Raw genomic sequence first — 26,406 nt, forward strand, 5'->3', positions numbered from 1 at the left:
TTCATCACAGTTACTCACAGACGTGCAGAGTGTGTGGATATCAAAGCTAAGTTTCCACCATGTTTGTAGTCTGTACTGGGACTCATGGAGCATCTCTCTATGAGCACTCAGTGCTTTAAACAGTGAGTCCCAGTTTAACCAGCAGCCTTCACACCACACATCACACAGACATGGAAACTTCAAACTCTCAGACTGAAGACACCATCAGAAATAAACAGATTGTGATGAAGATGAAGAACTGGAACAGTTTGCTGTGGTTTCTTCTGTTCCTGTCAGAAATAAGAGTCTGGCAGCACTTTGCTCTCCTTCCACATGTTTAAGGAGGAAGTGAAGAAGAGCGAGTGAGTCGTCTTCCTCTGTGGGCCCAACATCAGGCAGCAGCCACGTATTTTTAAAAACCCAGCACACTGCTTCAGAAACACTGAGTCCAGGTGACCAGAGTCATGTGATCAGTGAGGTCTTCACTCAGGACGTCACAGCTTCAGGACCTGATTCAGAGGTTTATAAGGACGTGGATCATTGGTGCTGATGTTGTGTGAGAGCTGGTGAACCATGGGGAACATAAATAACAACCAGGCCATCAGCAATTCTACCCCCAGCTCTAAAACCTACATAATACACTATACATATAGTTATATAGGTTATAGTATGTTATATATAAACGTAGCTGAAGCAGTTTAATTTGTAGCTTCACGCTGCACTTCATATGTTTGTCCACCAGATGGCAGCACAGAGGCCTGTGTTGGAAAGCTTTGAGTAATGAAGCGTTTTCAATCCAAGCTTCAGAAAGCTTCATGTGGTCATTGTTGGGTTCAATATTGAGGAGGGTTAGAGGAGGTAATCAACTTTCAAAATAACAACACTGATCCGGCCAAGTGGAGTCAAACGATGATTTAATGCACGCGTGGGGGGACCACCGCCGTACGCAGACAGCGCCGATCCCCAACTTACAGAGCATAAGCAGATGCTTTATATACCATCAGGGCTTAAATTTAATACGCCCCTTCAACGTCAATCAGATACAGGTCATACATAGGTTTCAAAACCACAAAGACTTTTAACACAGTTTAAAATAACATTGTCTCCGTCTCCACAGCAGATGCTTCCTGTCAGCCTTCTGACTTTCACTTCTCGTCTGGAACACCAGACCCACACCCTGCAAGAAACTGTTCCTCTTTTTGCAGAGACAATTTTGCAGTTGCAAGCAAACATGACTAACCTCTCACCTATAAATGAGTCTATCTACTGTGTGTGTGTGTGTGTGTGTGTGTGTGGCTCGACCTCACACGAACTTTGTCTTATGAGATGAGAGGCCAATTCTCATGTGCATAATAACCTAACTGAAACTATATCTGTAATATGTTGAATAAATGTTTTAATCAAATGAGTGTCCCTACTTCAAATCTTAATAAAAAGATATAAATGACTAAAAGATAACAATGAATAACCTGGTTATTCAAATAGCATCCTCCCAACAGCTCCTCAAAGTACCTTTCACAAGCACGCTCTGCAAAAGCCTGCACTTCCTGTCTACTTTGGCACAGAGTGTACTCAGAGTTAGGCCTTTCAGAATCAGCACATACACATTTAAGACTATAACAAGCATTCAAAAGCATTTAAGATTATTGATTTAACTCAACAGTTTAACGTGGTTATAACTGCACCTGTAATAAAGGCTAATTGGGTACCAATATGTTTAAACATCTGAATGCAATATCAATGCTGTAGATTATGTTATTAATGTTAGTACTGCAATGGTAATGATGATGATTATTAACAATAGCAGTAAAATAGTTTCCCTAATCCCCACATCATCAAGGAAGCAACCAGGAAATATCTGCTGTGTGTAAAAACAGCAACACAAGAATCCAGAATGAAGACAAGAAACTCAAAGCTCACACACAAAACAGGTGGAGCTAATTTTGTGACGTGTTTCTGTAAAAACACCACAGAAGTGAATCATCAAAGTTTCCATGTGAGCTGATGATGCTGCTGCAGAGTTTCTGTGAACCTCCTGTGACCCCGCCTCCTCATACAGAGACATCTTATTGCTCTTCAAACTGCATCACGTGGACACATGTGATTGTGTATTGTAGTATTGATCCCAATGCTGGTATTAGTACTGGATCAATAACACTGGATGGATGCGTTCAGCATGGAGCCCCTGAGCTGTGTTACAGACAAACATGGAAACTGACAGGTGTGTGTCATTCACAGTCTGTAACACTTCTAAACAACAGAGGCTGACCCAAGTGCCTCAGAGCCAGGCACGCTCACATCACAGCTCTCTAAATAAGCCAGTTTCAAAATAAGAGCTGAAAGCTGTGTTTGCTTGTGTTAGCTTATTATTGTGGAGACTAACATTCAGTGATCATGTGTTCAGACTCATAATGATTACTCTCAGAAATCCTGATCTTTGTATTTACTGTGTGTTGGATCAATAACTGAGATTCATCGTATCACACAGCTGTGCTGCTGCTGCTGGTGATGTCAGCACATCTGGAACAATACGAGGTATCTGCTACCAGACTGAGCAGGACGTGAGACCTGTGGACTGTTTAAAGCTGTCCCTCCACAGCTCACTCAGACCTGATCCACACCTCAGTGATATTCTCTGACTTCCTCAGTAGAGACAGAAACCATTCAGATCTGGGACGATCAGCTGACTGATGATGTCACACAGACTGTGTTTTTCAGGAACAGTGATTCTGATGTGAGCCTGCTAGCTGACAGCAGACCTGATGAAACCACATGTTCACATCTGTGAGGACAGACTGGACTCTTTGACTGCACCTTGGTTCTCCTCAGAGGTCTGTACAGGAGCATGTCCACCCCCACTGAAGATCTCAGTCACTGTGAAACATAGAAAGCTGCTTGTGTAGCCTCTGCCTCACATGTAGATACAGCTACAGGTTTCTCTGTCAGTCAGACTGAAACAGTGTCCTGATGCTGCATCATTCAGCTCTGTGCCCCAGTCAGCATCACTGTGAGCTACCAGTGTCAGTGTTTCTGCCCTTTTCCTGTAACACTACACTCAGCACAGGCTCAGCTGCTATCCAGTGTTGGACTTTGGCTTCAGCTGCTGTGATAGATCCTCTAACATAGATCAGCTCTGCTACATGTTGTTAGATAAGTGCAGCTGCCTGTCATGTCCTGATGTTTCTCTGGCTCAGCAGCTTCTCCATCAGAGGTTCACATGGAGCTGATCCAGTATCTCCAGTAACTGTGTTCTGTGCCTCACTGGTTCATCCTTCTGTCTGTGTGACGTCAGTCAGATGTTGAAGTTAAACTCTGTAATCTTCACTGTGTCACAGAGTTCAGTGAGTCCCGTTATTCACAGTATCAATCAGATCATCAGAGAACAGCTGATCAGCAATCAGTGGTGCCAACAGCACCTCCTGTGGTGAGAGGATGCAATAATGCAATGTAGCATTTTTACACTCAACACTTCCAGTCATGGAAACTGTCTGTTGGATCTGTTTGACGTTGCTTTCTTGTGTTGCTTTCTTGGTTAGAGTTCCTCACAAATGTCCAGATTATTCTTCTAATGAGGCGTCGACCATGTTTTCAGTTCTTTGGAAGAAAACATCGCCCTTTGCCATCCTTACTTTTCTTTGACTTCTTCAAATGCAGCTGAACTCCAGCTGGTATTTTATTGGACTTTGCAGCTGTTTCTGGTCATCAGTTCATTCCTGCAAACCTCTGAACCTGAACAACAATGATGCTGCATTGCTGGCTGATCCCAAAAGGTTGATTCTGTTCATCTGGACGTTTTCAGAAACGTTTGCTCACTGATCAGGTGACTTCTTCAGTCTCAGCTGACTGCAGCTTTACAACCTTACAAACAGCACATTTGCACAATGACTGAAACCAGCAGCAGCAGCACCTGATATATATGATACTAATATAATACATATACATATATAATCCATACTAATGATGAAGGAACTGAGCTCACAGTCCATTGTTCATTCAGTGAACTACTCAGTTTATTTTGGGCCTCAGAAATGCTCACTCTGTTTGTACATCACTGTCAGCAATAGACTCATTCTGCTGTGTGGACAGGAACACATGTGACATCACTTCCTGTTTGTTTGTGACTGAAGAGGAAGAAGTTTACAAGGAATCATTTAGAAGAGTTTCAAACATCAACTGATTGAATCCATGAATCTGAAAACGTGTTTGTGAGTGAAAGAGACAGACATGTACAGACTGAACTATCTGTTCAACAGTCAGAGTGTTTCTGTAACAGGAGACACTCTTTACACCCCACTCAGCACAGGGACACTGAGGAACCAGGAAACCAGAACCTAAACCCAGGATAAAGAGTTTGAGTGAATGTGGTGTTGAAGGTGTGGAGGTGGATCAGAGTGTCAGAGGAGACTCTGTAGAAGGACAGAGTGCCAGCAGGACAGTCCACATACACTGCTGCTCTGTTAGAGACAGAGGAGGAGGAGGAGGAGGAGGAGATGGATGTTCCTCTGTTATTGTTCCAGACAGAACGAGGACCATCATCAGAGCAGTACAGACTCCAGGACTGATCATTCCATCCAAACACACAGTCATAACTGTCTCCTTTCCTTCTGATGCTTCTGTAACTCACTGATATATAAACTCTTCCTCTCCACTCGACCTCCCAGTAACAGCGACCAGTCAGACCATTTCTACACAGCAGCTGTTCCCAGTAATCAAATCTGTCTGGATGATCAGGATATGACTGAACCTCCTCCACACGTGTCACCTTCCTGTTGTTGTCAGACAGTTGGAGCTTTGTGTTCACTGTGTTTGTGTCGATTGTGAGTTGACAGGAATCTGATGGAGAGAACAAACACAATCCAGCTGCAGTTATTGATCCATCATCTGTTCATTGATTGACACTTTGATGATGACTCCTGACATGATGAAGATGGTTGAATGTGTGCTGCTTTGTTTTCATGAATCCCATTAAAAACACACTTACACTTCCTCAGACCTGGTCTCAACCATCGGACTCCAGCAGGCTCCACCCTGAAAGGAGGAGGGGGGTCAGAGCAGCACAGTCAGCATGCACACATGGACATTACATGGCTCTCATACACACACTGTTACACACTGAGCTCAAAGCTCGGCTCCACTGTTTTATTCAAAGAAATCTACATTTATTTATCAGCACATTTAAAAACAGGTTGAGCCAAAGTGCTGCACAGAGTAGAGAGAAAATAGGAAACATACACAGTAATTACTATAAAGACTCGTCAGAATTGAAAGCTACAGAGTACAAATGTGTTTCCAACCGGGTTTTAAAAATGTCGAGTGTTGGTGACGACCTGATGTGAAGGGCGACTGTTCCAGAGTTTGGCTGCAGCGATCGATAAAGCTCACCTCTGTTTTTACGTCTAGTTCTGGTCAGAAGCTACTTATCTGCAGACCTGAGGGCTCGACTTGGATTATTTTGTTAAAGAGAGATAAGATGGAGCCAATCCATTCAGAGATTTAAAGACAAACAACAAGATCTGGAAGTGGATTCTACCACGTACTGGTAACCAGTGGAAAAAGCTGGAAAAAGCTGGTGATGGGTCGTCTAGCACAGACCCACCAGAAACACACCAGAAATACACCAGAAAGCTAAGAGTTGCTCTCGTCGACATCGAGCGTAAAAACAAAGGAGACTGCTACCGGCTTTTTATCTGCCGATCGCCGTGCTACGGTTGCAAGAAAAAGAAGCAGAAAAAACGTTCTCTACGCGTTGAGACGTTCCCCGTCCGTCGGCTAAACGCTTGATTGAAACTTCAATGCGACAGTGACACCAAGTAGAATTATAAATGTTACATAGCCCCAAACATGTCTTTTTCAAAGCCTGCGGTGAAGAGAAAGGTTGGTGATGAGCACCGACAATTTCAGGAAAAGTGGGAAATGCAATATTTCTTTGTTGAGCACAGGAGCACCCCGACCTGTCTTATTTGCACAGAGAAAGTTGCGGTGCACAAGGAATACAATTTGAAACGTCATTACACAACTAGACATGCTGAGGTGGATGCAACATACCAGAAGATGAGAGAGTGAACCGGGTTGCCAGTCTTAAAACAGATCTACTGAGGCAGCAAGATTTCTTCAAGAAAGCAACCAAAGAGAATAATGCAGCAGTCAAAGCCACGTGGTTAGTGAGATGATTGCTAAAGCAGGGAAGCCATTCACAGAAGGTGAATTTGTCTAAAAGTGCATATTGCAGGCTGCAAATATAGTCTGTCCGGGAAAGAAAGGTCAGTTTAGCAACATTCGCATTTCTGACCTATCAAGTGACATTTATGACCAACTGTGTGAGAAAGCCAAATGTTTCAGTGTATACTCAGTCGCTCTTGATGAGACCACAGACATCACCGACACCGCCCAGCTCCCAATGTATGTCCGTGGTGTTGATGACAGTTTTGAAGTGATGGAGGAGCTGCTCACAGTAATTCCAATGCATGGCCAGACCACCGCTCAGCAGATATTTACAAGCTGTGTGATGCCATTGAGAATGTTGGTTTGCCATGGAAGAGGTTTGTTGGAATAACAACAGATGGAGCACCATCAATGACAGGGAGGAAAAATGGACTGGTGGCACTTGTTCAAAAAAAACTGGAAGAGGAAGGCGTGGAGGAGGCCATTGCTCTGCACTGCATTATCCATCAGCGGGTCCTTTGCAGCAGATGCCTGAAGTTTGACAATGTGATGTCTATTGTTGTGAAATGCATCAACCAAATCAGATCCAGGGGCTTAAAGCACCGAAGGTTCTGTGCTTTTTTAGAGGAAATGGAGTCAGAATATGGGGATGTGCTCGACTTCACTGAGGTACGTTGGCTCAGCAGGGGAAATGTATTAAAGAGATTTTTTGAGTTGAGAGCAGAAGTGAAGCCTTCATGGAGAAGGATGGAGTTAGTGTTCCTCTGCTAACTGATCCCAAATGGCTCATGGACTTAGCTTTTCTTGTTGATATAACACATGAGCTTAATGTACTGAACAAGACGTTACAAGGCCAGGGGCAACTTGTCAGTGCTGCCTATGACAACGTGAGAGCATTCTCCACAAAACTTGCGCTCTGGAAAGCTCAGCTCTCTCAGACAAACCTTTGCCATTTCCCAGCATGCAAGGCACTCATGGATGCAGGCACACCATTCAGTGCTGACAAGTATGTTGATGTCATTTTGAGGCTACAGGAGGAATTTGATCACAGATTTGCTGACTTCAAGACACACAGAGCCACCTTTCAAATTTTTGTGGACCCCTTCTCCTTTGAGGTGCAAGATGCCCCTTCTGTGCTTCAAATGGAGCTCATTGAGCTGCAGTGCAACTCTGAACTCAAAGCAAAGTTCAGGGAGGTGAGTGGAAAAGCAGACAAGCTTGGACAATTTTTGAGAGAATTGAGCCCTAGTTTCCCTCGGCTTTCCCCAATATTCAAGCGGACCATGTGCCTTTTTGGTAGCACATACTTGTGCGAAAAGCTCTTCTCCACTTTGAACTTCAATAAGTCCAAGTACAGGTCCAGACTTACGGATGTTCATCTTCAAGACATACTGAGGGTCGCAACTGCTTCCTCCCTCAGGCCAAATCGGGCTCGGCTATGCGAGAGGAAACGCTGCCAGGTCTCTAGCAGCAAGGAGTAGGCAAGAGAAGCCATGTTCAGAAGAACAGTTCATTTTCTACAGTGTTCCATTCATGTTCAGAAGAAGGTTATAGAACTGTTAATACAGACATTTCAATCTAAATACAGCAGATATAGAAGACTGAAAAAAACACATAAGTTCACTGACTAAAAATATCTTATTATTTTATTTATGTATTACAGATTGATTTATTTTCTTATTAATTCTTAATTTGTTTATTTATTTTTCATATTTTGTGTTAAAAATAAAAATAAAGAGATTTGAGAAGATTGGAATTTTTTAACCATGCCTTTCTTGTGGAAAACCTAATGCGGCCCAGCCTCACCCAGACTCTGCCTGCAGCGGCCCCCAGCTAAATTGAGTTTGAGACCCCTGTCCTACACCATAAATCAGTAAGAGAGGGTACGACCTCTCTCATGGCCCCAAGTGGTGTGTGCATGCCAGAGCACTCTGGAAGGCACACAGAGTCTTTACAGACTACTAAGGATCAAACCTCTATCATTATGCAATCAATTATACAACTCTAAGCATATATGAGTAAATATTTCTAAGCATAAATGACAATCAACAATATAAAGCTTACAGCTGGTTTTAATAACAGAATTCATTTGTTTCTCAAATGAGAAAGAGCTATCGAGAAACACTCCTAAATCTTTAGTTCTTAACTTTTCCAGTGGGCCAAGGTCAACATTATCTGCTAATGCTAAATAGGCTGCTGTTATTAACTAATGCTAATTTGATGTGAATTAGCATTATGCACTAATGCTAACATTTACTTTTTAACAATGTGAGTAGCTAATGCTAACACTATTTCCCTTAACTTTATAACAATGTGAACAGCTAATGCTAACACTCTTTTTCCTAGCATTACAACATCTGAGCTGCTAATGCTAAGTAGGCCGCCATTAGCACCTACGTCTAATTTCAGGCAAATACGCATTAGAACGTAATGCTCATATCGTTTTCCTTTGCTTTATAACAATGTGAGCAGCTACTGCTAAATATCAATAGCTAATAACAGCAGTCTAATTTAATGCAAGTTAGCATCATTTGCATTATAACAATGTGAGGAGTTAATGCTAAGTATGCTGCCATTAGCAGCTAATTCTAATTAGGGGTGAATAATTATTACCAGCTAATGCTAATATCGTTTTGTCTTCCCCTTTAACAATGTGAGCAGCTAGTGCTAGGTAGGCTGATGCTAAAAGCTAATGCTAAAGCTAAAGATAATTTGATGTGAATTAGCATTGCATTAGTGAGGAGTTAATGCTAAGTAGACTGCCATTAGCAGGTAATGCTAATTTTAAGTGAATAGGAATAGAGATTGAAAATTTGACGTCATTCAAGGGTAAAACCGCAAAGAATTCTGGGAACTCGTGGCAAGAGGTACTAGCGCACGCAGGCTTTCAATTGAAATAAGTTACACAGCGATAAAAAGAAACACAAAAAACTGTCAAGAAGCTGTTGTATCATTAACTGCAATAGCCGGACGCATGACAGCCACGGGAAGCCGACGGGTAAAGAGATCGTTTTTTTTATCGGATTACGTCGTTGAAGAGAAATTGTTCGAGCCATGTTTCTGAAGTAAAAAGAGGCGACAGATGGCCTGGATTGCAGCCATTCAAAGACCAAATATAACGTCCCAGAACACTCCAGCTCACAGGTTAGTCTGCTCCAAGCATCTCCACAAAGGTCAGAGTTTTGTAGTAGTTAATACGTCATTTTCCATAACATAATTGGTGATATAGGTTACAAGCAAGTCTGGCGCTGAACAGAAATTGTGGCGCTATGCTATCACTAATTGCCCAGTACGATTACAGCATACAGTATTATTGTCACTGCTACATTTCTGTAATGCGAACCAGAAATTATTTCCACTACTAATTAATTACCATTGAGCTCAAAGGTCCTATTAATAAACGGTTAACGAATGTGTATTTATGAAGACGATTTGTGAGACTGGTAAACTTATGAAACGTACGATGGTCTTTCGTTCTACACGGTGCATTTCATGGTCCTGTACCCATCCGTCTGCAAACTGTTTCTGGGCTTGTTGCAGTGACCTGAAGTTACTAAACTTCATGAGTGTATGCACTCACTCCAATAACCGTATAATTATAAATATGAGCGTGGTGAAAGTTGGGCAGCACGCTAACGTATTTTGTCCACTCTGTGTGCTCGTAAGGGTCTAACCCTTTCACTCCTTTGATTTTTTCCTCGTATCTTTTCTTTGCCTTTTCATCAAGTCTGTCTTTGTACGGACCGACATTGTTCTCCTTCGTTTTGTACATAACTTTTTTGGAGGGCAAAGAAAAAGCAAGAAGGTATTGGAACCGGAGAATGAACGTTTTGCGGTGCTGCAAATGCTTGCATTTGATGCGGTACTTGGATTGTTTTGCCACGAGTTACCGGCATGCAATGCGCGAAAGTCACGTGGTCTTTCAATCTCTATTGGCAGCTAATGCTAATACCATATTTTCTTGCTTTATAACAATGTGACCAGCTAATGCTAAGTAGGTTGCCATTATTAGCTAATACTAATTTGAGGTGAATTACCATTATCTGCTTATGCTAACAATGTTTTTTCTTACTTTTTAACAATACGCCATTAGTGGCTAATTCTAATTAGGGGTGAATAATTATTACCAGCTAATGCTAATATTGTTTTCTCTTCCCCTTTAACAATGTGAGCAGCTAGTACTGCTCATACTGTTTGCTTTGTAAGAATGACAGCAGCTAATGATACGAAGTCTACCCTTATTAACTAATGCTAATTTGATGTGAATTAGCATTATCCGGTAATGGTAACTCTTTTCCCCTGCATTACAACGACGTCAGGAGTTAATGCTAAGTAGGCTGACATTAGGGGCTAACTCTAATTAGGGCTGAATAATTATTAGCAGCTAATGCTAATACCGTTTTCTCTTTCCTTATAACAACTTGAGCAGCTAATGCTAATTTGATGTAAATTAGCATTATATTAGTGAGGAGTTAATGCTAAATGGCTGCCATTAGCAGCTAAAGGTAATTTGAGGTGAATAAGCACTAGTAGCTAATGCTAATACCCTTTTCTCTTGTGTTATAATGATGTGACGTTAATGCTAAATAGGCTGCCATGAGTGACTCTTTTTCCTTGCATTATAATGATGTGAAGGGTTTATGCTAAATAGGCTCCCATTAGCAGCTAAAGCTAATTTGAGGTGAATAAGCATTAGTAGCTAACGCTAATACCCTTTTCTCTTGTGTAATAATGATGTGAGACGTTAATATTGTTCTCAAACAACAGAATGAGAATGAAATATTGATTCTAACAGGGCCCATAAAAAGCATTAGCTTAGCAGCATTAGCTTATCAGAGTTTCTATCATGGTCACACAAATCCTTAGCAGAGCAAAGTGGCCTACTTGGCAATAGCTGCTCAAGTTGTAGAAAGCAAGGGAAAACAGTATTAGCATTAGCTGCTAAATGTGCACTTGAGAAAAAATTATTGTGAATTCAGCCGTGAATGTAGAGTTTGTCATTATTTAAGCTTCCATTTCTGAATGTTAGCTGCTCCTGTCTGCCTCTGTCACACACACAGACTGAAATGATTCACAGCCTTGTTTCATCCTTCTGTCAGTGTCACTGACTGTCACTGTGACTGTGGACATACAGCATGGGAAACATATACATGGCTGACACTTTATTAGGTACACAGTGCCCACTATCTCAGGTACACCTGTGACCTAATAAAGTCTAAAGTTACAAAATGTTGTTTCTGTCCAAATATTTATGGACCTAACTGTAGGTCTACTTTTAATGAAACTCTCAACATGACTTATCAGTTATAATTAATGTTCCTGCAAACAGACTCCTTGGAGACCCCTACATAAATATCCATGTACTATCCAGCTAGACTAGTGTGTCTGTCCCTGAAAATATTCCTGCATGTGTGATTGTTCATGTGTCATCTGCAGAAAACAAACAGGAAGTGAGTGAAGGACACAGGAAATGTTTCCAGCTCTTCCTCCTCTATCAGACATTCTCCATACCTGAGAGTGTCCAGTCTCCAGCCTGGATCCTTCAGTCCAGCCAACAGCAGCTTCATTCCTGAGTCACCCGGATGATTGTAGCTCAAGTCCAGCTCTCTCAGATGGGAGGGGTTGGAGCTCAGAGCTGAGGCCAGTGAAGTACAGCCTTCCTCTGTGATCAGACAGCCTGACAGACTGCAGACACACAAAACAACAATCTATCTGTCAACAATCGTTTTCTCTTTGTCACAATAACATCTATCCATTTACATCCATTCAATGTAACTTTATTTAAAAGTGACAATTCCCAACAGACAACAACAGTCATCTGAAGCTGTTTAACAGTGTAAGGTAACAGCCTCCAATATTAGAGAGAAAGCCCCTACCATCAGACAATTGTGGAGATACAGAAATTCTTTTATTGCTGCCATATAATCTGCATCATTATAACTGCATTAATAACATTCTTTACAGCATTATTCCATCTAATAATATTTCTCACAGTATTGATATTGTATTAAAGTTGTCTATTGAAGATGTTCATTTGAGGATCCTTCCATTATGTTAACTTTATTACAAGTACGGTCAGAAGTATTTCATACACATTGCATATTTGTGCTTATTTCGAGTTGATGTTCGGTTCATTAAGGGTCTTAAGCTTCACTGGCGTGACTGTCCAGGTGATACATGCTGAGGGAAACTACAACAGGATGATTGCATGCATGCTTACAATACATATAACACATATAATCTAGGAATGTGTCAGGCCTGAGGCCTTAACTCATTTGGTGTCTCACTATATTTTACTCTACTTGGCAACAGATGACCAGAGTCAATAATTAGCCCCAGAGACCCTGAGGGCTTGAAGTTTATTACCTTGTATGGAAGGTGTTATAGAAAAGAGAAGTTCTATGTCTGTTTATAGCCATTAAAGATGTACAAGATGTACCATTAACTGTGACTAATGTCTGGAACCTATTGTAATCTGACTATATTTATTGACGCCATGGGGGGGGGGGGGGGGGGGGGGGCGTATACCCCACTGCTTTGTAAGTGTCCACAACATGTATTTTTGTCAGAAGACATAGGCTGATGTTTTCTCCTTTGTGTTAATAAACTCGTTGTTTGATTGCACTTCTCTGGGGCCTCCATGGTTTGTCTCACTGCGCTACATTGATCGATTTCGCGACACAATCCACTGTGAGCAGCACTTGGTGATGGTGGGAAGAAGAACTCCCTTTGACACAAAGATCCTCCCAGTGAAAACAGGCTCCAGGAGGAACATCTACCATGACTGGTTGCAGGGTGAGGGGAAAGAGAAGAGATGAGCTCAGAGAGACAAGAACAAAACACAAACTAAGGAGAGAGAAGACAAAAGACATGCAGTAGTGACATATAAAAGCATCAGGAGTGAAAAGAGGGGAGTGGAGAAGAAAGCAGAGCATCATGGGAAGTCCACCAACAGCCTGAGCCTATAGCAGCATAACTAAAGGATGGTTCACCTGATCCAGCTCGAACTATAAGCTTTATCAAAAGGAAATTTGCAGCTGATCTTCAAAGTAGAGAGGGTGTCTGTCTCCTGAACTCAAACTGGGAGCTGCTTCCACACCAAGTCCAACATAGCCAGGCTGAGTCGTTAGATTAGTCCAACGTAAAGTCAGAAAGTCATTACTTATGTCACATTTTAGTGCAAATGTCGAAAAACTGTCCAAAAGTTATTTCTAAATCTGATATTAAACAGTTTAAATGGTGAAAAAAGCTGTAAAGAAAACAGAGTCAATAAAAGCCTCTTTAGAGGGTCACCAGTTTAAAACTCAGACATTTAAACTGGTGATTCTCCTTCTCTGCTCCATTTCCTCTCTAGACTTCCTGTTCCTAGGAGGGATTTGATTGGCTGAACGTCCTTTTAGCCTTTCTTTAGTTCTTTGGGTGCTAATCAAAGAGGTAAACACACGAGTCATGTGATGTGACATAAGGAGCGCTCTGATTTGTTGGGATTGACAAACTATGGTGCTGTTTGCAAGCTTCGCTTTGCAGAGGCAAGAAAATCTCTTAGATAGGGATGAGACGCTCCACAGTGAGGTTTCCACACTTTGGAGCTTCTGAAGTGCAGATGTTTGGAAACGCTGCTCCAACACGTGGTTCAAACACTCAGATCACGTGACCTCAGCTGCCACAGGTGGCATACCTGCGGCTTCCATGTTAGCATGTTAGCTTCAACAGGTGGTCAGTGTGAGAGCAGAAGATGATATCAGTGACATCCAAACAAGGAAGGAAGAGACTGTTGAAGGCAGCGAGCTGTGACTGCTGTGAACAGTGTTCTCACACTATTTTCTCCCTGTGTCAACATACATGAGGCTGCTTCAGCTGCAACACACCACAAACACCTTTATACAACTAAATATACTGAGAGCACACTGCTGTGGTTGCTGTGGTAACCATCCATATATCCAGCTGTTTGGGGCCGAGTCTACTTCCTCATCCTTGGTTAAACCCTCAAAGTTTGATGTGTTTTTTTGTGATTTGGTTTTATTTGTTGTTCTATACACTGTGAAACAAAGTGGTACAGTGGGGGACTCAAACCCAGGACCCAACCTGCTCCAACAACAGTCAGAAGGATTTTATTAAGTCTCATTTTCTGTTCATTAGGAAAACATCAATAATGAAGAGCACATGTTTATAGAGGCACATTCACACCAATGACAACAGTCCATTCACACTGACCTCCACCTTTTTAAATGTGAGTAAACACATCATGGTTCTGGTGCTGATGTGGTATCTGGGACAGGTGATGATTTTGAACTCAGTCTGAGGTTTGATTACATTGAACCTGCACTGCTTTCTCCTGTTTATGACACATTTTTACCCAAAGTCTCAGCTGGATAACAAAGAACGAGGAAAAACACATTTGTTGAGAGAATTGTTAACAAATGTGGTGAGAGTGGTGTAATAGTTACAGACAGAACTATGATTTATTTATTTAAATGCATTCAAGGACATTTTTTTACTCACGTTATGTCTCTTCCACGATGTTATTTTTCTCTCCTACAACGTACGTTACAATTACATTAGCATGAGCATCCAGGAGCAGTGGGTGGATGGCAGCATCATCATGAAGGATCAGTGTGAGAATACATCATCATCTACAAAGAAAATCAGTCTGAGTGTCTGACGCTCTTGTCAGAAAGACGCAGTCGCAGCTTGTGGGTGCAGTTAGCTGGTTTGCTAGTTAGCTGCTCTGCTAGTTAGCTGCTCTGCTAGTTAGCTGCTCTGCTAGTTAGCTGGGAGCTAACTCACTTGAACATTTGATGCTAAACTGTCTAAACTGTGTGAGCAGCATTCATTGCTGCTCTGTGTTACTCTCCAGCCTCTCTTTAACTTAGTCCTCTCAGTTTTCTGCTTCTTACAAACTAGAAAACCTTCTTTTTCAGCTTCTCCTCCACACCTGAGCTGTGGCTAGGGTGCTACCAGCACGCAGGCTCGGTCTGTCCAAATTCATGGGCTGCATCCTCCTGAGGACACATTTGGAGACCGATAACGTCACAGCAACGCACCAAAGGCTGTCCAAATTCCTCCGAATGCAGCCGACAAATGCGTCCTCCTTTTCCCCGAATTTGAAGGATGGGTCGGGTGTGTCCTTCGTGGCCCACCATATCCCAGAATTCATAGTGCGGCCCAGCCAAACTCCAGTTTCCGGTAATGGCGACTGCTACTAAGTTTTAAAATTACTCTTATTAATCTTCCTGGGTCACAAAATAAACGTTTAACATATTTTCAGGCGAGAATGTGGGTGTGGAAACTTCAAATATCTGCTCGGTTTATCAAGATATCGCATATTTGCAAAAGTGCTTCGACGTTTTCGGAGACGTCTGTTACCCACCAACTCGATAGCTAGTCGAGAGCTCGAGGGTCACTGAAGCCGCCGAGAACGGCACAACTCCCGGCAATTCATTTTCAGATCACCGCGGACTTTCGCTACTCAGGTTAAAAGTAATATTAGTAACATATGACTGAATCTATATCTCACTTAAAGCTTTCTGTAAATGAAAGAATCAGTGAAAATGAGGCACTTCAGCTGATTTTAAACAAAAACTCTGAACATAACCTGATCCAGACCAGGTTATTGGTTCAGCATCAGTAACCACGGTGATGTAGCCAGGTAGAAACAGAGCTAGACAGAGACAGACAAACATTTATGCTCACAATCACACATCTCCAGTTAACCTTGCATGCATGTTTTTGGACTGTGGGAGGAAGCAGAGAACCTGAAGACAACCCACACAGGCCACACTATCACTCTTATTTACAGAATTATAATCTAATTAGATGATAAAGTAATAAATTATTTGGTATTTTAATGAAAATACATTTTAGCAATAGTTTATAAGTCAACAATTATAGTTTAAAAAAGTGACAAATCAAACAGTTAATAAAACCTTCTACAGCAGAAACTAATGTAGACAATGTCGGGGGAGGAAGTAAAAGTAAAAACCAGAGACGATAACTACCAAAATAAAACAGGAAGTGAATAACATTCAAGCTCACTTTAAGCTCAACAGTCAAATTCTGTTTTGTATTAATCTATTGTTTTGAATTGTTGTTTACATTTTATGTTTAAGTGAGGCAATGAGTCATATCACTATGACCAAATATATATTTCATCTTTTCAGTCAGAAATAATCAATTGATCATATTTTTATTACTAAATTTTTCTGAAAATCACATTCTGATATCTGAACAAACAGCCTAAAAACCTTCAGAATACAGGAATCGAACTATAAGGTTTGGTGGATGAAGCACTGCTAAAATAAAGATTTTGGACTCAGAGGAGCAGATGGGACATTTCATTGCAAATGAAAGACAGAAAGAAATCAATTTAAATAAAAAAAAAACAATTTACTGTTTATGCAGTAATAGAAATCAGGTTTAACGTGATCATCAATGAAAAATTTTAAATCCTGACCTGAGAGTTTCCATTTTACAGTGTGGACTCTTCAGTCCTTCAGACAGAAGCTTCACTCCTGAATCCTGCAGGTCAGAGTTACTCAGGTCCAGCTGTCTCAGACTAGAGGACTGGGAGCTGAGAGCTGAGGACAGAGCTTCATAGCCTCTCTCTGAGAGCTTACAGTGACTCAGTCTGAAAAATGACAGATAAACATTAAACAAACACTGTTGTTAAGTTGCAATGAGGGTGAACTAAAGAGTTATTAGATTTAGCAATTAATCCTGTTTTTTTACTGAGAGTCAACAAATGGACGACACTGACATTTGTTAACTGACAATGGTCAATCAATTCTGGTATTCTATTGCAAATGCCAATTGGGCTCCATGTGCCGGGCAGTGCATTAGCACCAAAGTAGCTGACATATTGATCAATAACGCTCTGCTCATTAAATTATCATAAAACTATTACAGAAGTTTAACTGACTTTTTTCCCATTTAATGGATTCTTATTGGTTAATTCTGTCATAATTCTTCATTTTAGGCTTTGTTTAAAGTTTTAGTCCTTACTTTAAATCCCAGTCTATATTTCTGACTTTCTACAATCCTACAGCTCATCTCACATCTGAGATCTTCCAGTCGAAGGCTGTTACTGGTCCCACTAACTCATTTATTCAGACTCTAGTATTCAGAGTGGCCTTTAACTAGTTTTAGGCTGTATGATGTTCAGTGTTTGCTGTTTAATGTTTTTATCTTCTGTGTTTTTATTGCCTGTTTCTATTGTAAAGCACTTTGAGGTTTGTGACCTGTGAAAGCTGCTGTATAAATCAATTTTACTTACAGGATGATTCTGGATATGACTTTGATTAAAGCTGAAGTCCATATATGTCTAAGACACTATGACATTTACTGCTGCTATCAAACATTAACTATGATATACTGTATTTACTGCTGATGATCATTCAAATAAATATGTTTAAGTTTTTAAGGGTCCATCACACATTACACTGTTTATGTTATAAATAAAAGACTGATCACATGTTTACTCACAGAGCTTTGTTGGAGGCTTTGACCACTGGCAGCAGCCTCAGAAGAGCCTCCTCTGAAGCAGAGTATTTCTGCAGGTCAAACACATCCAGATCTTTTTCTGATGACAGTAAGATGAAGACCAGAGCTGACCACTGAGCAGGAGACAGTTTATCTGTGGAGAGACGTCCTAAACTCAGGGACTGTTGGATCTCCTCCACTAGAGAACGATCATTCAGTTCATTCAGACAGTGAAACAGATTGATGCTTATCTCTGCAGATAGATTCTCACTGAGCTTCTCCTTGATGTACTGGACTGTTTCCTGATTGGTCTGTGAACTACTTCCTGTCTGTGTCAGCAGACCTCGTAGGAGACTCTGATTGGTGTGCAGGGAAAGACCCAGGAGGAAGCGGAGGAACAAGTCCAGGTGTCCATTTGGATTGTGTAGGGCCTTCTTCACAGCACTCTGGTAGAAGTGTTTCTCTGCAGATTGAACTTCTTTCTGTAATACTTTTTTTCCAAACAATTTAAACGACTTGGATGTTGTTTTTTGTTCTTCCAGCAGATTGAGTCCAGAGTTGATGAAGGTCAGATGGACATGAAGAGCAGCCAGAAACTCCTGAACACTCAGATGGATGAAGCAGAACACCTTGTCCTGGTACAGTCCTCTCTCCTCTTTAAAGATCTGTGTGAACACTCCTGAGTACACTGAGGCTGCTCTGATATCGATGCCACACTCTGTCAGGTCTGATTCATAGAAGATCAGGTTTCCTTTCTGCAGCTGATCAAAAGCCAGTTTTCCCAGAGACTCCATCATCTTCCTGCTCTCTGGACTCCAGTGTGGATCTGTCTCAGCTCCTCCATCATACTTGACCTTCTTCACTTTGGCCTGAACCACCAGGAAGTGGATGTACATCTCAGTCAGGGTCTTGGGCAGCTGTCCTCCCTCTCTGGTTTCCAGCACATCCTCCAGAACTGTAGCAGTGATCCAGCAGAAGACTGGGATGTGGCACATGATGTGGAGGCTTCGTGATGTCTTGATGTGGGAGATGAACCTGCTGGCCTGCTCCTCCTCTCTGAATCTCTTCCTGAAGTACTCCTCCTTCTGTGGGTCAGTGAACCCTCTGACCTCTGTCACCATGCCAACACAGACAGGAGGGATCTGATTGGCTGCTGCAGGTCGTGTGGTTATCCAGAGGCGAGCAGAGGGAAGCAGTTTCCCCCTGATGAGGTTTATCAGCAGCACATCCACTGAGGTGGACTTTCTAGGGTCAGTCAGGATTGTAGTTTTGTGGAAGTCCAGAGGAAGTCGACACTCATCCAGACCATCAAAGATGAACACAACCTGGAAGTCTTCAAAGCTGCAGATTCCTGCTTCTTTGGTTTCAGTAAAGAAGTGATGAACAAGTCCCACCAAGCTGAACTTTTTCTCTTTCAGCACATTCAGCTCTCTGAATGTGAATGGAAACATGAACTGGATGTCCTGGTTGGCTTTGTCTTCAGCCCAGTCCAGGTTGAACTTCTGTGTTAGGACTGTTTTCCCAATGCCAGCCACTCCCTTTGTCAGCACTGTTCTGATTGGTTCATCTCTTCCAGGTGAGGCTTTAAAGATGTCTTCTTGTCTGATTGTTGTTTCTGGTCTGTGTGGTTTCCTGGATGCTGTTTCAATCTGTCTGACCTCATGTTCATCATTGACCTCTGCAGTCCCTCCCTCTGTGATGTAGAGCTCTGTGTAGATCTGATTCAGAAGGGTTGGGTTTCCTGCTTTAGCGATGCCCTCAAACACACACTGGAACTTCTTCTTCAGGGTGGATTTAAGGTTACGATGACAAACAGCAGCTGGAAGTTCTGAATAATAATAATAAAAATAAAAATACAACTTTAACAATCCTACTTTTCAAAATGCTGATGACAATTTCTGACCCACTGAGAAGTGACTGAACACACTGGTGTCATGAGTGTCTCATTTATCCAGCAGCTTAAATCTTTAGATAAATCCTCTTACGTCTCTGCAGACGGTCAGCCAGCTCCTCCTGCTTCATTCTCCTCAGGAAGTCCACTGTGATCTTCACAAATGCCTCTCTGCTGCTCCTCTGCTCATCATCCTCCCTCTGAAACTCCAAGCACTGGGGCTTATTTGGATTCAGAGCCTTCTGGATCTTCTTCAGTTCGTTCTTCACAAAAGTGATGATGTTGTCCTCCAGCAGCTGGAACAGAATACTTTATGAATGAACCACCACTCTGAACTTCAGTCTCCACAACATCCACTTCTTTACGATCAAGGGGCATATCATCCACGAGCTCTTCACCAATTATAAGTTTGACTTTATCTGATTAACTGAGACATTCTCCACAACGTTGATTCTGTTCATATGAATGCAGTGATTTCAGTGGGAGAAACATTTCACTGGTGTTCAGAGCTGAACTATCAACAGGTTGATGATCAAAGCCAGAAATTTGGAGATGTTATAGGTGACTGAGTTGATCGTACAGACAACTGGTCTTAAAGGTTCACTCTGTTTACGCATACAGATCAGTATTTAAGGTTTGACTCTCATCATCCACTGGAGCACAAACAGGGCGTCATCAGGACGCTACAACACAGAACAAACACCACAGACACAGCAGCCAGGGAAGCAGAAGAACATCACATCACCTGATTTGCTGCTCTGCTTTACACGTGAACTTCCACTGCTGCTGTCACCAACTTGAGAGGCTCTACAGAAAAACTGGACTTGTCCATAAAAATCATAAACTACATTATAAGGACAGCATTGCTCAATCAACTCTAATTACTATGGCCATGTTATTTCTTCTAATTAAGGTACAGACACCCAAACTTGCTGCTTTCAGTGAGAAGTCAAATGTCTGAATATGAGCTGGAAGCTGCTGAGAGTCCTCCCTCCTTCCCGTGGGGTTTACTTTCTCTACTACTTTCACTATAAACACGCCCCTTTCATGCACCTGCAGAGGGCCACCAGCAGATGGAGCTGTCTTAAACAAATCCACTTGGATAGTTAGCTGTAGATGATTTTCTCAGTATGATTGTAGGATTTTGAGTTATTCTTTAGATTTATTTAAACTCTTATATTGTGCACAAGCGTTGAGCGACCCGTAATTTCTCTGTACTTTTTATAAGAGCAGCCAGACTTTCAGCTAGTTTTTCTTTTGCTCTGCAGGCTTTATGAAGTTGTGTTAAAGTTGTTCTTTGGACATTGGCTGCTGTTTAAATCATTTTCAGTCCTCGTACAGGAACATTCTTCAAGCTAAATCCAAGTATATTAGACCAGAGTAAACTTGATAGATATGTGTGTGTAACTCTTAGAGCTGTTTGGCTGCTTTTTATGGGGACGGGGTCTTTGGAAAGTGAGCAAACCACAGTTTTAGTAACAAACCCTGAACTGCACACTTTAACAAACAACATGAGATTTTAACTGTAATGTAAAAATCCTGTGATTCACTGTTATTAAGCACAAACACATCTATGGACCCGTTTCCATTAGTAGCTGCTCAGATCGACTCACCACAGGTCGCCACGACTGGACTGGATCCACTGGTTTCCATTACAGTTGAGGACCACCTAATGTGGTCGTCTCAATACAGCCGAGTGTCGACTCACACCATTAGTAAGTGCTAATGCTAAGATAACCTTTATTAGTCCCACACGTGGGAAATTTGTTAATTTCTGCTAATTTCCATCATATTTGTCAGTTATTGTTCAAAGTTATTGTAGAAACAGTTATTCAGCTTCATTCTCACTGATCTCAACTACAAACTGTTTCGCTTTGGTTTCTGTTTAAAGCCTCGATGTTTAAAATGTTTCCCTGTGATCAATGTTCCCTCTAATGTTTCATGTGTCTAACACACAAACTCCCTGAGCGTCCCTTGGACCACTGTGAGCAACAGCAGACGTGTGCACTGTGGTCACGCCAGCATCGAATCATCCAAGTTACATGGTTTATTAAAGTAATCAAATGACAGCATTTATGTTAGACTACTTTTAATTAACTGCTTTAGCCCACTTATAATGAAAATTAAAAACAATCTTGTTCATGACCTGTAGCATGTTAACACTATTGGAAGTAAAAATAACTTGAACTCCAATTTTGAAAACACAACTTTATTTATTTATTTTATTTATTATTAAGCTCTGACTTGTATTATGAGTCTGTGGTCTGGGAGAGAGTCTGTAACTCTGGATGCAAAATACAGTAAATAATGACCAGTGCTGGGCAATTAATTATATAGTTACTTCTTCAAAAAGGTAAAACAAAGTTTTTTGCAGCTGTTTACCTAAAAATGCAGCCAAGGCGTTTTTAAATAAACATTTCAAACTATTTACAGAACAATCAGCTGTTCTGCATCAAATCTGATGACACACAAGTTATTTGTGCCACTCCAAAAATAATTTGTGTCCACTATGAGATGAAGGAGAACAACAGCCTGATACCTGCAGGCCTGACAACAGCAGATGTATCACTGCTGTAACACCTGTAACATTCAGCAGTCGCCTCATTGTTCTGACACACACAACACAACTATTGACTACACTACACACTAACTACACACTAACTACACACTGACTACACAAGATTTGTGCTAAACGTCACAAATCTCTCACACCTCAAAACACACCGTCACTCCTAAAACTTCCCCCTTCCTAAACAACTAAATGCCCTGTTTTGATTGGTCGACATGGTACTTTTTTCGACCAATAGGAAAGGGTGGGGGGTGTTTTGGTTTCATCTTTACTCACAGGTGGAGAGTGCTTTCTTTATAAAACGCTGTTTTTACCGTTTCTTCCCGCAGTAAATATAAACAACGATATTATTCAGGAAGAAAAACAAACAACCAAACCAACTCCAATGGTTGTACACGTTGTCATTAATGTGCAGGGCTTGCAAAATTGCTAGCCCGACGTCCCGGGGCTAGTGATTTTTCCAGTCGGGCTACCAAAATCTATCTCTGCCCTGCACGTCGGGCTGTCATAGGAAAAATATATGTCAATGCTTTTGCATTCTTTCGGAAATGTAGCTGGGTAATTATGTCATTGGCATCGGTGAGCCACTGTCAATATGTGACATATTGAAATCGAGTTAGAATTTGCGCTTGTTTTTTTCTTTCACTTTGCAATCGCGTGAACTGTGTATAGAGAGCGACAGCACTGATTGGTGAGTGATGATAATTTGCGCACCAATTCCTCTGACATCATCTTATCAATCGTTAGCTTACTATGCAAACATGACAAGTGAAATCTCCCGCAGCTTAAACGTGTAAGAGTTTGATCGCGCAGAGAATCGCTGAGCGTTATGTGAGTGCGTGTGTAAAAGCAGCAGGATATATATTTTAGTTCTGCTGAGCCAAATAAGACAGGTCAGGGTGAAGAAGTGACAGCCAAAGAAAAGCTTACCACAAAACGGAAAAGTTATGACAAATCAGACTATAAGGCAAAAAGAAAGTGCAGCTTTATGGTTTCATGGACAAAAGAATTTCTGTGGCTGCAATATGACGAGCTAAATAACCAGGGCTGCACATAAGTGGTCCGCAGGTGCGCATTCGCTGTCAAAATAAAAAGAGCGCACAAGATAAGAAGTTGCAACGCGTGTTTGCGTACATAAGATTTTCTGGGGGAGGACAGACATTTGTTTAGAACTCTTAAAGATGTCGAAGAAGCTCCTTTACGCAATTACTGTGATGTTCCTCCACCTCCAAAGAAATGTCAGAAGGAGTCCGAACCACAAAAGAAGCGCGTATTCTCGGAAAAGTGGTTGCAGGAGGTGAGCTGGCTTCAAACAAATGATGAACGCACAGAGATGTGGTGCAGAATGTGCTGAGAAAATCCCACTCTAGCGGACAAAAACAGCCTTTTATATGGACGCAAACGTGCGCTGCAACTTCTTATCTGGTGCGCGTCTTTTATTTTGACAGTGAATGCGCACATGTGGACCACTTATTTGCACTCGTGTAAATAACATAATGTTCTGCCGGGTGTGTTGTTGGTTTTCCCTCGATTTCTGAGTCAACAAGCGCCTTTGTTACTGGGACCAGTAATTTTAAGAAAGGCCCCCATTAGAAATGCATTATTGCTCAGTCTGCAATATCTTCCCCAGAACAAACACCAATTGCAAATAACAAACTAAAAATAAACCTGAAAAATCTGTTTAGACCAGCGTACTATGTTGTGAAGAGTGAAGAGTGATTAGCTGCGTATATACAAATGTGAATCACATCATTGGCTGGAGCAGCCAGTCACTGACTAACACTGCAAAACAGAATTGTTAACGTATTTACTTTAATTTCAATTCAGCTGGATTTTTTTTGTGTGCAATGCAGATTTTCTGTGCACAGAGACGTGCCAGCAGTGCACAATTGCACACGTGCAGCTTAGAGGGAACATTGCCTGTGATCACATTTGCACCGTCTGATTTCAAAGTTTGTTTCTTTTGGACATTTAGTCCACAGAGTCCTTGGTGTTCTGAAAGGGACCTATAAATAAATGTATTATTAATAATAATAAAGTAGTTGTTGTACATGTACAGACCATAAATATGGAGTCCAGCTGTGTTTGATGCTGCTGGGCAGACTGACCACTGGGAACCTCTGAGTTCTGCTGGTCCACTCTGTGGAGGAACCATGGACACACACACACACACACACACACACACACACACACACACACACACAGACACACACACACACACACAGACACACACACACACACACACACACAAACACACACACACACACACACACACACACACACACACACACACACACACACACACACACACACACACACACACACTTTGATGATTGAAATGTGAATTTAGCCTCTAAAAGCTGTGTTCAGTCACTTTTGCTGCTTCCCTTGTTGCATCTGTATTTGTAGTTTCTCTGTCAGAGATCAAAATGATCAATAATACAAATGATCCTCCAGAGTCCTTCCACTGTTATCCTGATCACTGACACTTCTTTGTTGTGTTTTAAACTCTGTAAAAACACAAAGATCATAATTCCCTGAATGACTTCAGTGTTTTTCTAACTGAACTTTGTTTCAAAGGCAGTTTCTCAGTAAATGTACTTGTGTGTACTTGTGAAACGTCATCATTCACAGATCAAGTACGTTTCAACTCAAAGTACGTATAAAGCCAAGTGTGTAAGTTCATCTCTGAATGTTTGTGATTCCTACGTTAAGTTTAACAACGATATATGAAGCTGGGACGTCTGTGCGCTGCTGAGTCTGTTTGTTTGTTCATTCCAACCATCAAACTGTTCACCTGCAGCACAGTTTGTTTGTTTTTCAAAGTAAAACTGTGAAACACTTTTTTCATACTTGTTTTTTTCATACAACAGCTCACACTGACATCATCCTGATAAAAGATGAGTGCAGGAAAACCGTGTTTGCATTTATTTGCACTGCTTTCCATGTGTGAATGAGGCGAGTATCAAAGTGCTCAGAGGAGAAAAGCTCCATATAAGAACCATTACTCCCAGTATTATTCCAAACTGGTCCAGCCTATAAAGATGAACTCTGTGTGAACAGCTGACCTGTGTCATGTGACCAAGAACACAAACATGATCTACTGTCAGATCAGGACACGTCACAGTTACTGTGTTACTGTTTAACAGCACACTGCAACATTCACACGTTCATCTAACAAACTGGATCATTAACAGCTGCATTTTCACACGTTTCACTTTGATTCACTACAGATTCAGCAGACAGAAAGAAGTTGATGAGGAAACAACAGTTCAGTTCATTTCTGTCCTGGTTGATGAAGATGGCAGCACTGCTGAGGAGCAGGAAGTGGGGATCAGACTGAGTGAAGAGTTTCAGGACAGAGAGTTTGAGAACATCTCCTCTTCCTAAAAATAATCTCTGAGTATCTGCTGTGTTTGTGGAAACACTCCAACACACAGCGCTGCACATATGAACATGTGTGTGAAACAGAGCTGACATTAAACATGATGGAGGATTTATTCACAAACACACAACAACATTTACACACACATTACCTCTCTGCAGGACGACACACGCCTGATTTAAAGTTAATAACAGCACCTTTAGACCCGTCACTCTGTAAGGACACAGAGCTGGGTGGAGGTCCAGGCTGGTTCCTGTGAATAATGATGGAGCAGTGATGTGAGTGCTGAGCTGTGACATGGAGAAGAGTCATGGACAGTTAGAGATGGTCATCTCACCTCTGAGCTTTGGTCTGGCTCTCATGTTCCCCACACAGAGTGCTTTTAGAGGGAGGGACTCCCTCCTCTCTGTCCTCACACTGATCCATGCTGCTCAATTCACATCAGCTCACACACACTTTCTACCTTCACCTGCAGAGGAAACACAAATCATTCATGTGCACATCAGCTGAAATCCTCTATAACAAGGCGAACTGAACCTTGTGCTACATTAATATAATAATAAAATAATGTTAGCACATAGGAATAGAAACTTTGTTACAGTCTAAATTTTAATTCTAATCAATACTCAGCTTGACCATTGTTGTGTACGTCACAAGCAGAGAAACATAAAGGTAAGAAAAGCTGTATTTTGTTGCCTAAATTGTAGAGGGTGACCTTGCCTCTGCACCTAAACAGAAAAATGAGAACAGTCAGACATAAAGTGGAATTCAGCAGGTGGAAGAACCCTAAGATGTAACCTGACTCTGACCATGAACACTACAGTCACTGTACTGCACTCCAGCACAGTAAATCCACAGCACCGCAACCTGACCTGTAGAGTGTTTGAATAACACAAAGGTCATTTACCTCAGTTTGTTCTGTGGGACATTTCACAATAAAAC

The 26,406-nt window shown here is 41.5% G+C and overlaps 1 protein-coding gene across 1 annotated transcript; it reads right to left on the reverse strand.

Annotated features, from left to right (window-relative positions):
- Positions 1-2,407: 2,407 nt before the first annotated feature.
- Positions 2,408-25,890, reverse strand: LOC148105972 (protein NLRC3-like). The gene is made up of 9 exons (XM_087838004.1): positions 25,802-25,890; positions 25,616-25,717; positions 24,141-24,219; positions 19,617-19,806; positions 17,623-19,489; positions 16,595-16,768; positions 11,653-11,826; positions 4,961-5,007; positions 2,408-4,812 (listed from the first exon to the last, which is right to left on the reverse strand). Exons 1-9 carry the CDS (start codon positions 25,888-25,890, stop codon positions 4,274-4,276), a joined length of 3,261 nt encoding a protein of 1,086 aa, XP_087694130.1. The 3' UTR covers positions 2,408-4,273.
- Between the last annotated feature and the right edge of the window lie 516 nt (positions 25,891-26,406).

This window comes from Neolamprologus brichardi, chromosome 3 (genome assembly GCF_056152115.1).
Source record: "Neolamprologus brichardi isolate AB-2024 chromosome 3, ASM5615211v1, whole genome shotgun sequence".
Taxonomy (NCBI): domain Eukaryota; kingdom Metazoa; phylum Chordata; class Actinopteri; order Cichliformes; family Cichlidae; genus Neolamprologus; species Neolamprologus brichardi.

Coding starts and splice junctions, on each gene's coding strand:
- LOC148105972 (XM_087838004.1), bottom strand. CDS start 25,890: ATGGATCAGTGTGAGGACAGAGAGGAGGGAGTCCCTCCCTCTAAAAGC. Junction 19,807..24,140: donor AGCTGGACTCCATATTTATG/GTCTGTACATGT, acceptor ATTCTGTTCCAG/CTGCTGGAGGACAACATCAT. Junction 16,769..17,622: donor AAAGCCTCCAACAAAGCTCT/GTGAGTAAACAT, acceptor GTCATTTTTCAG/ACTGAGTCACTGTAAGCTCT.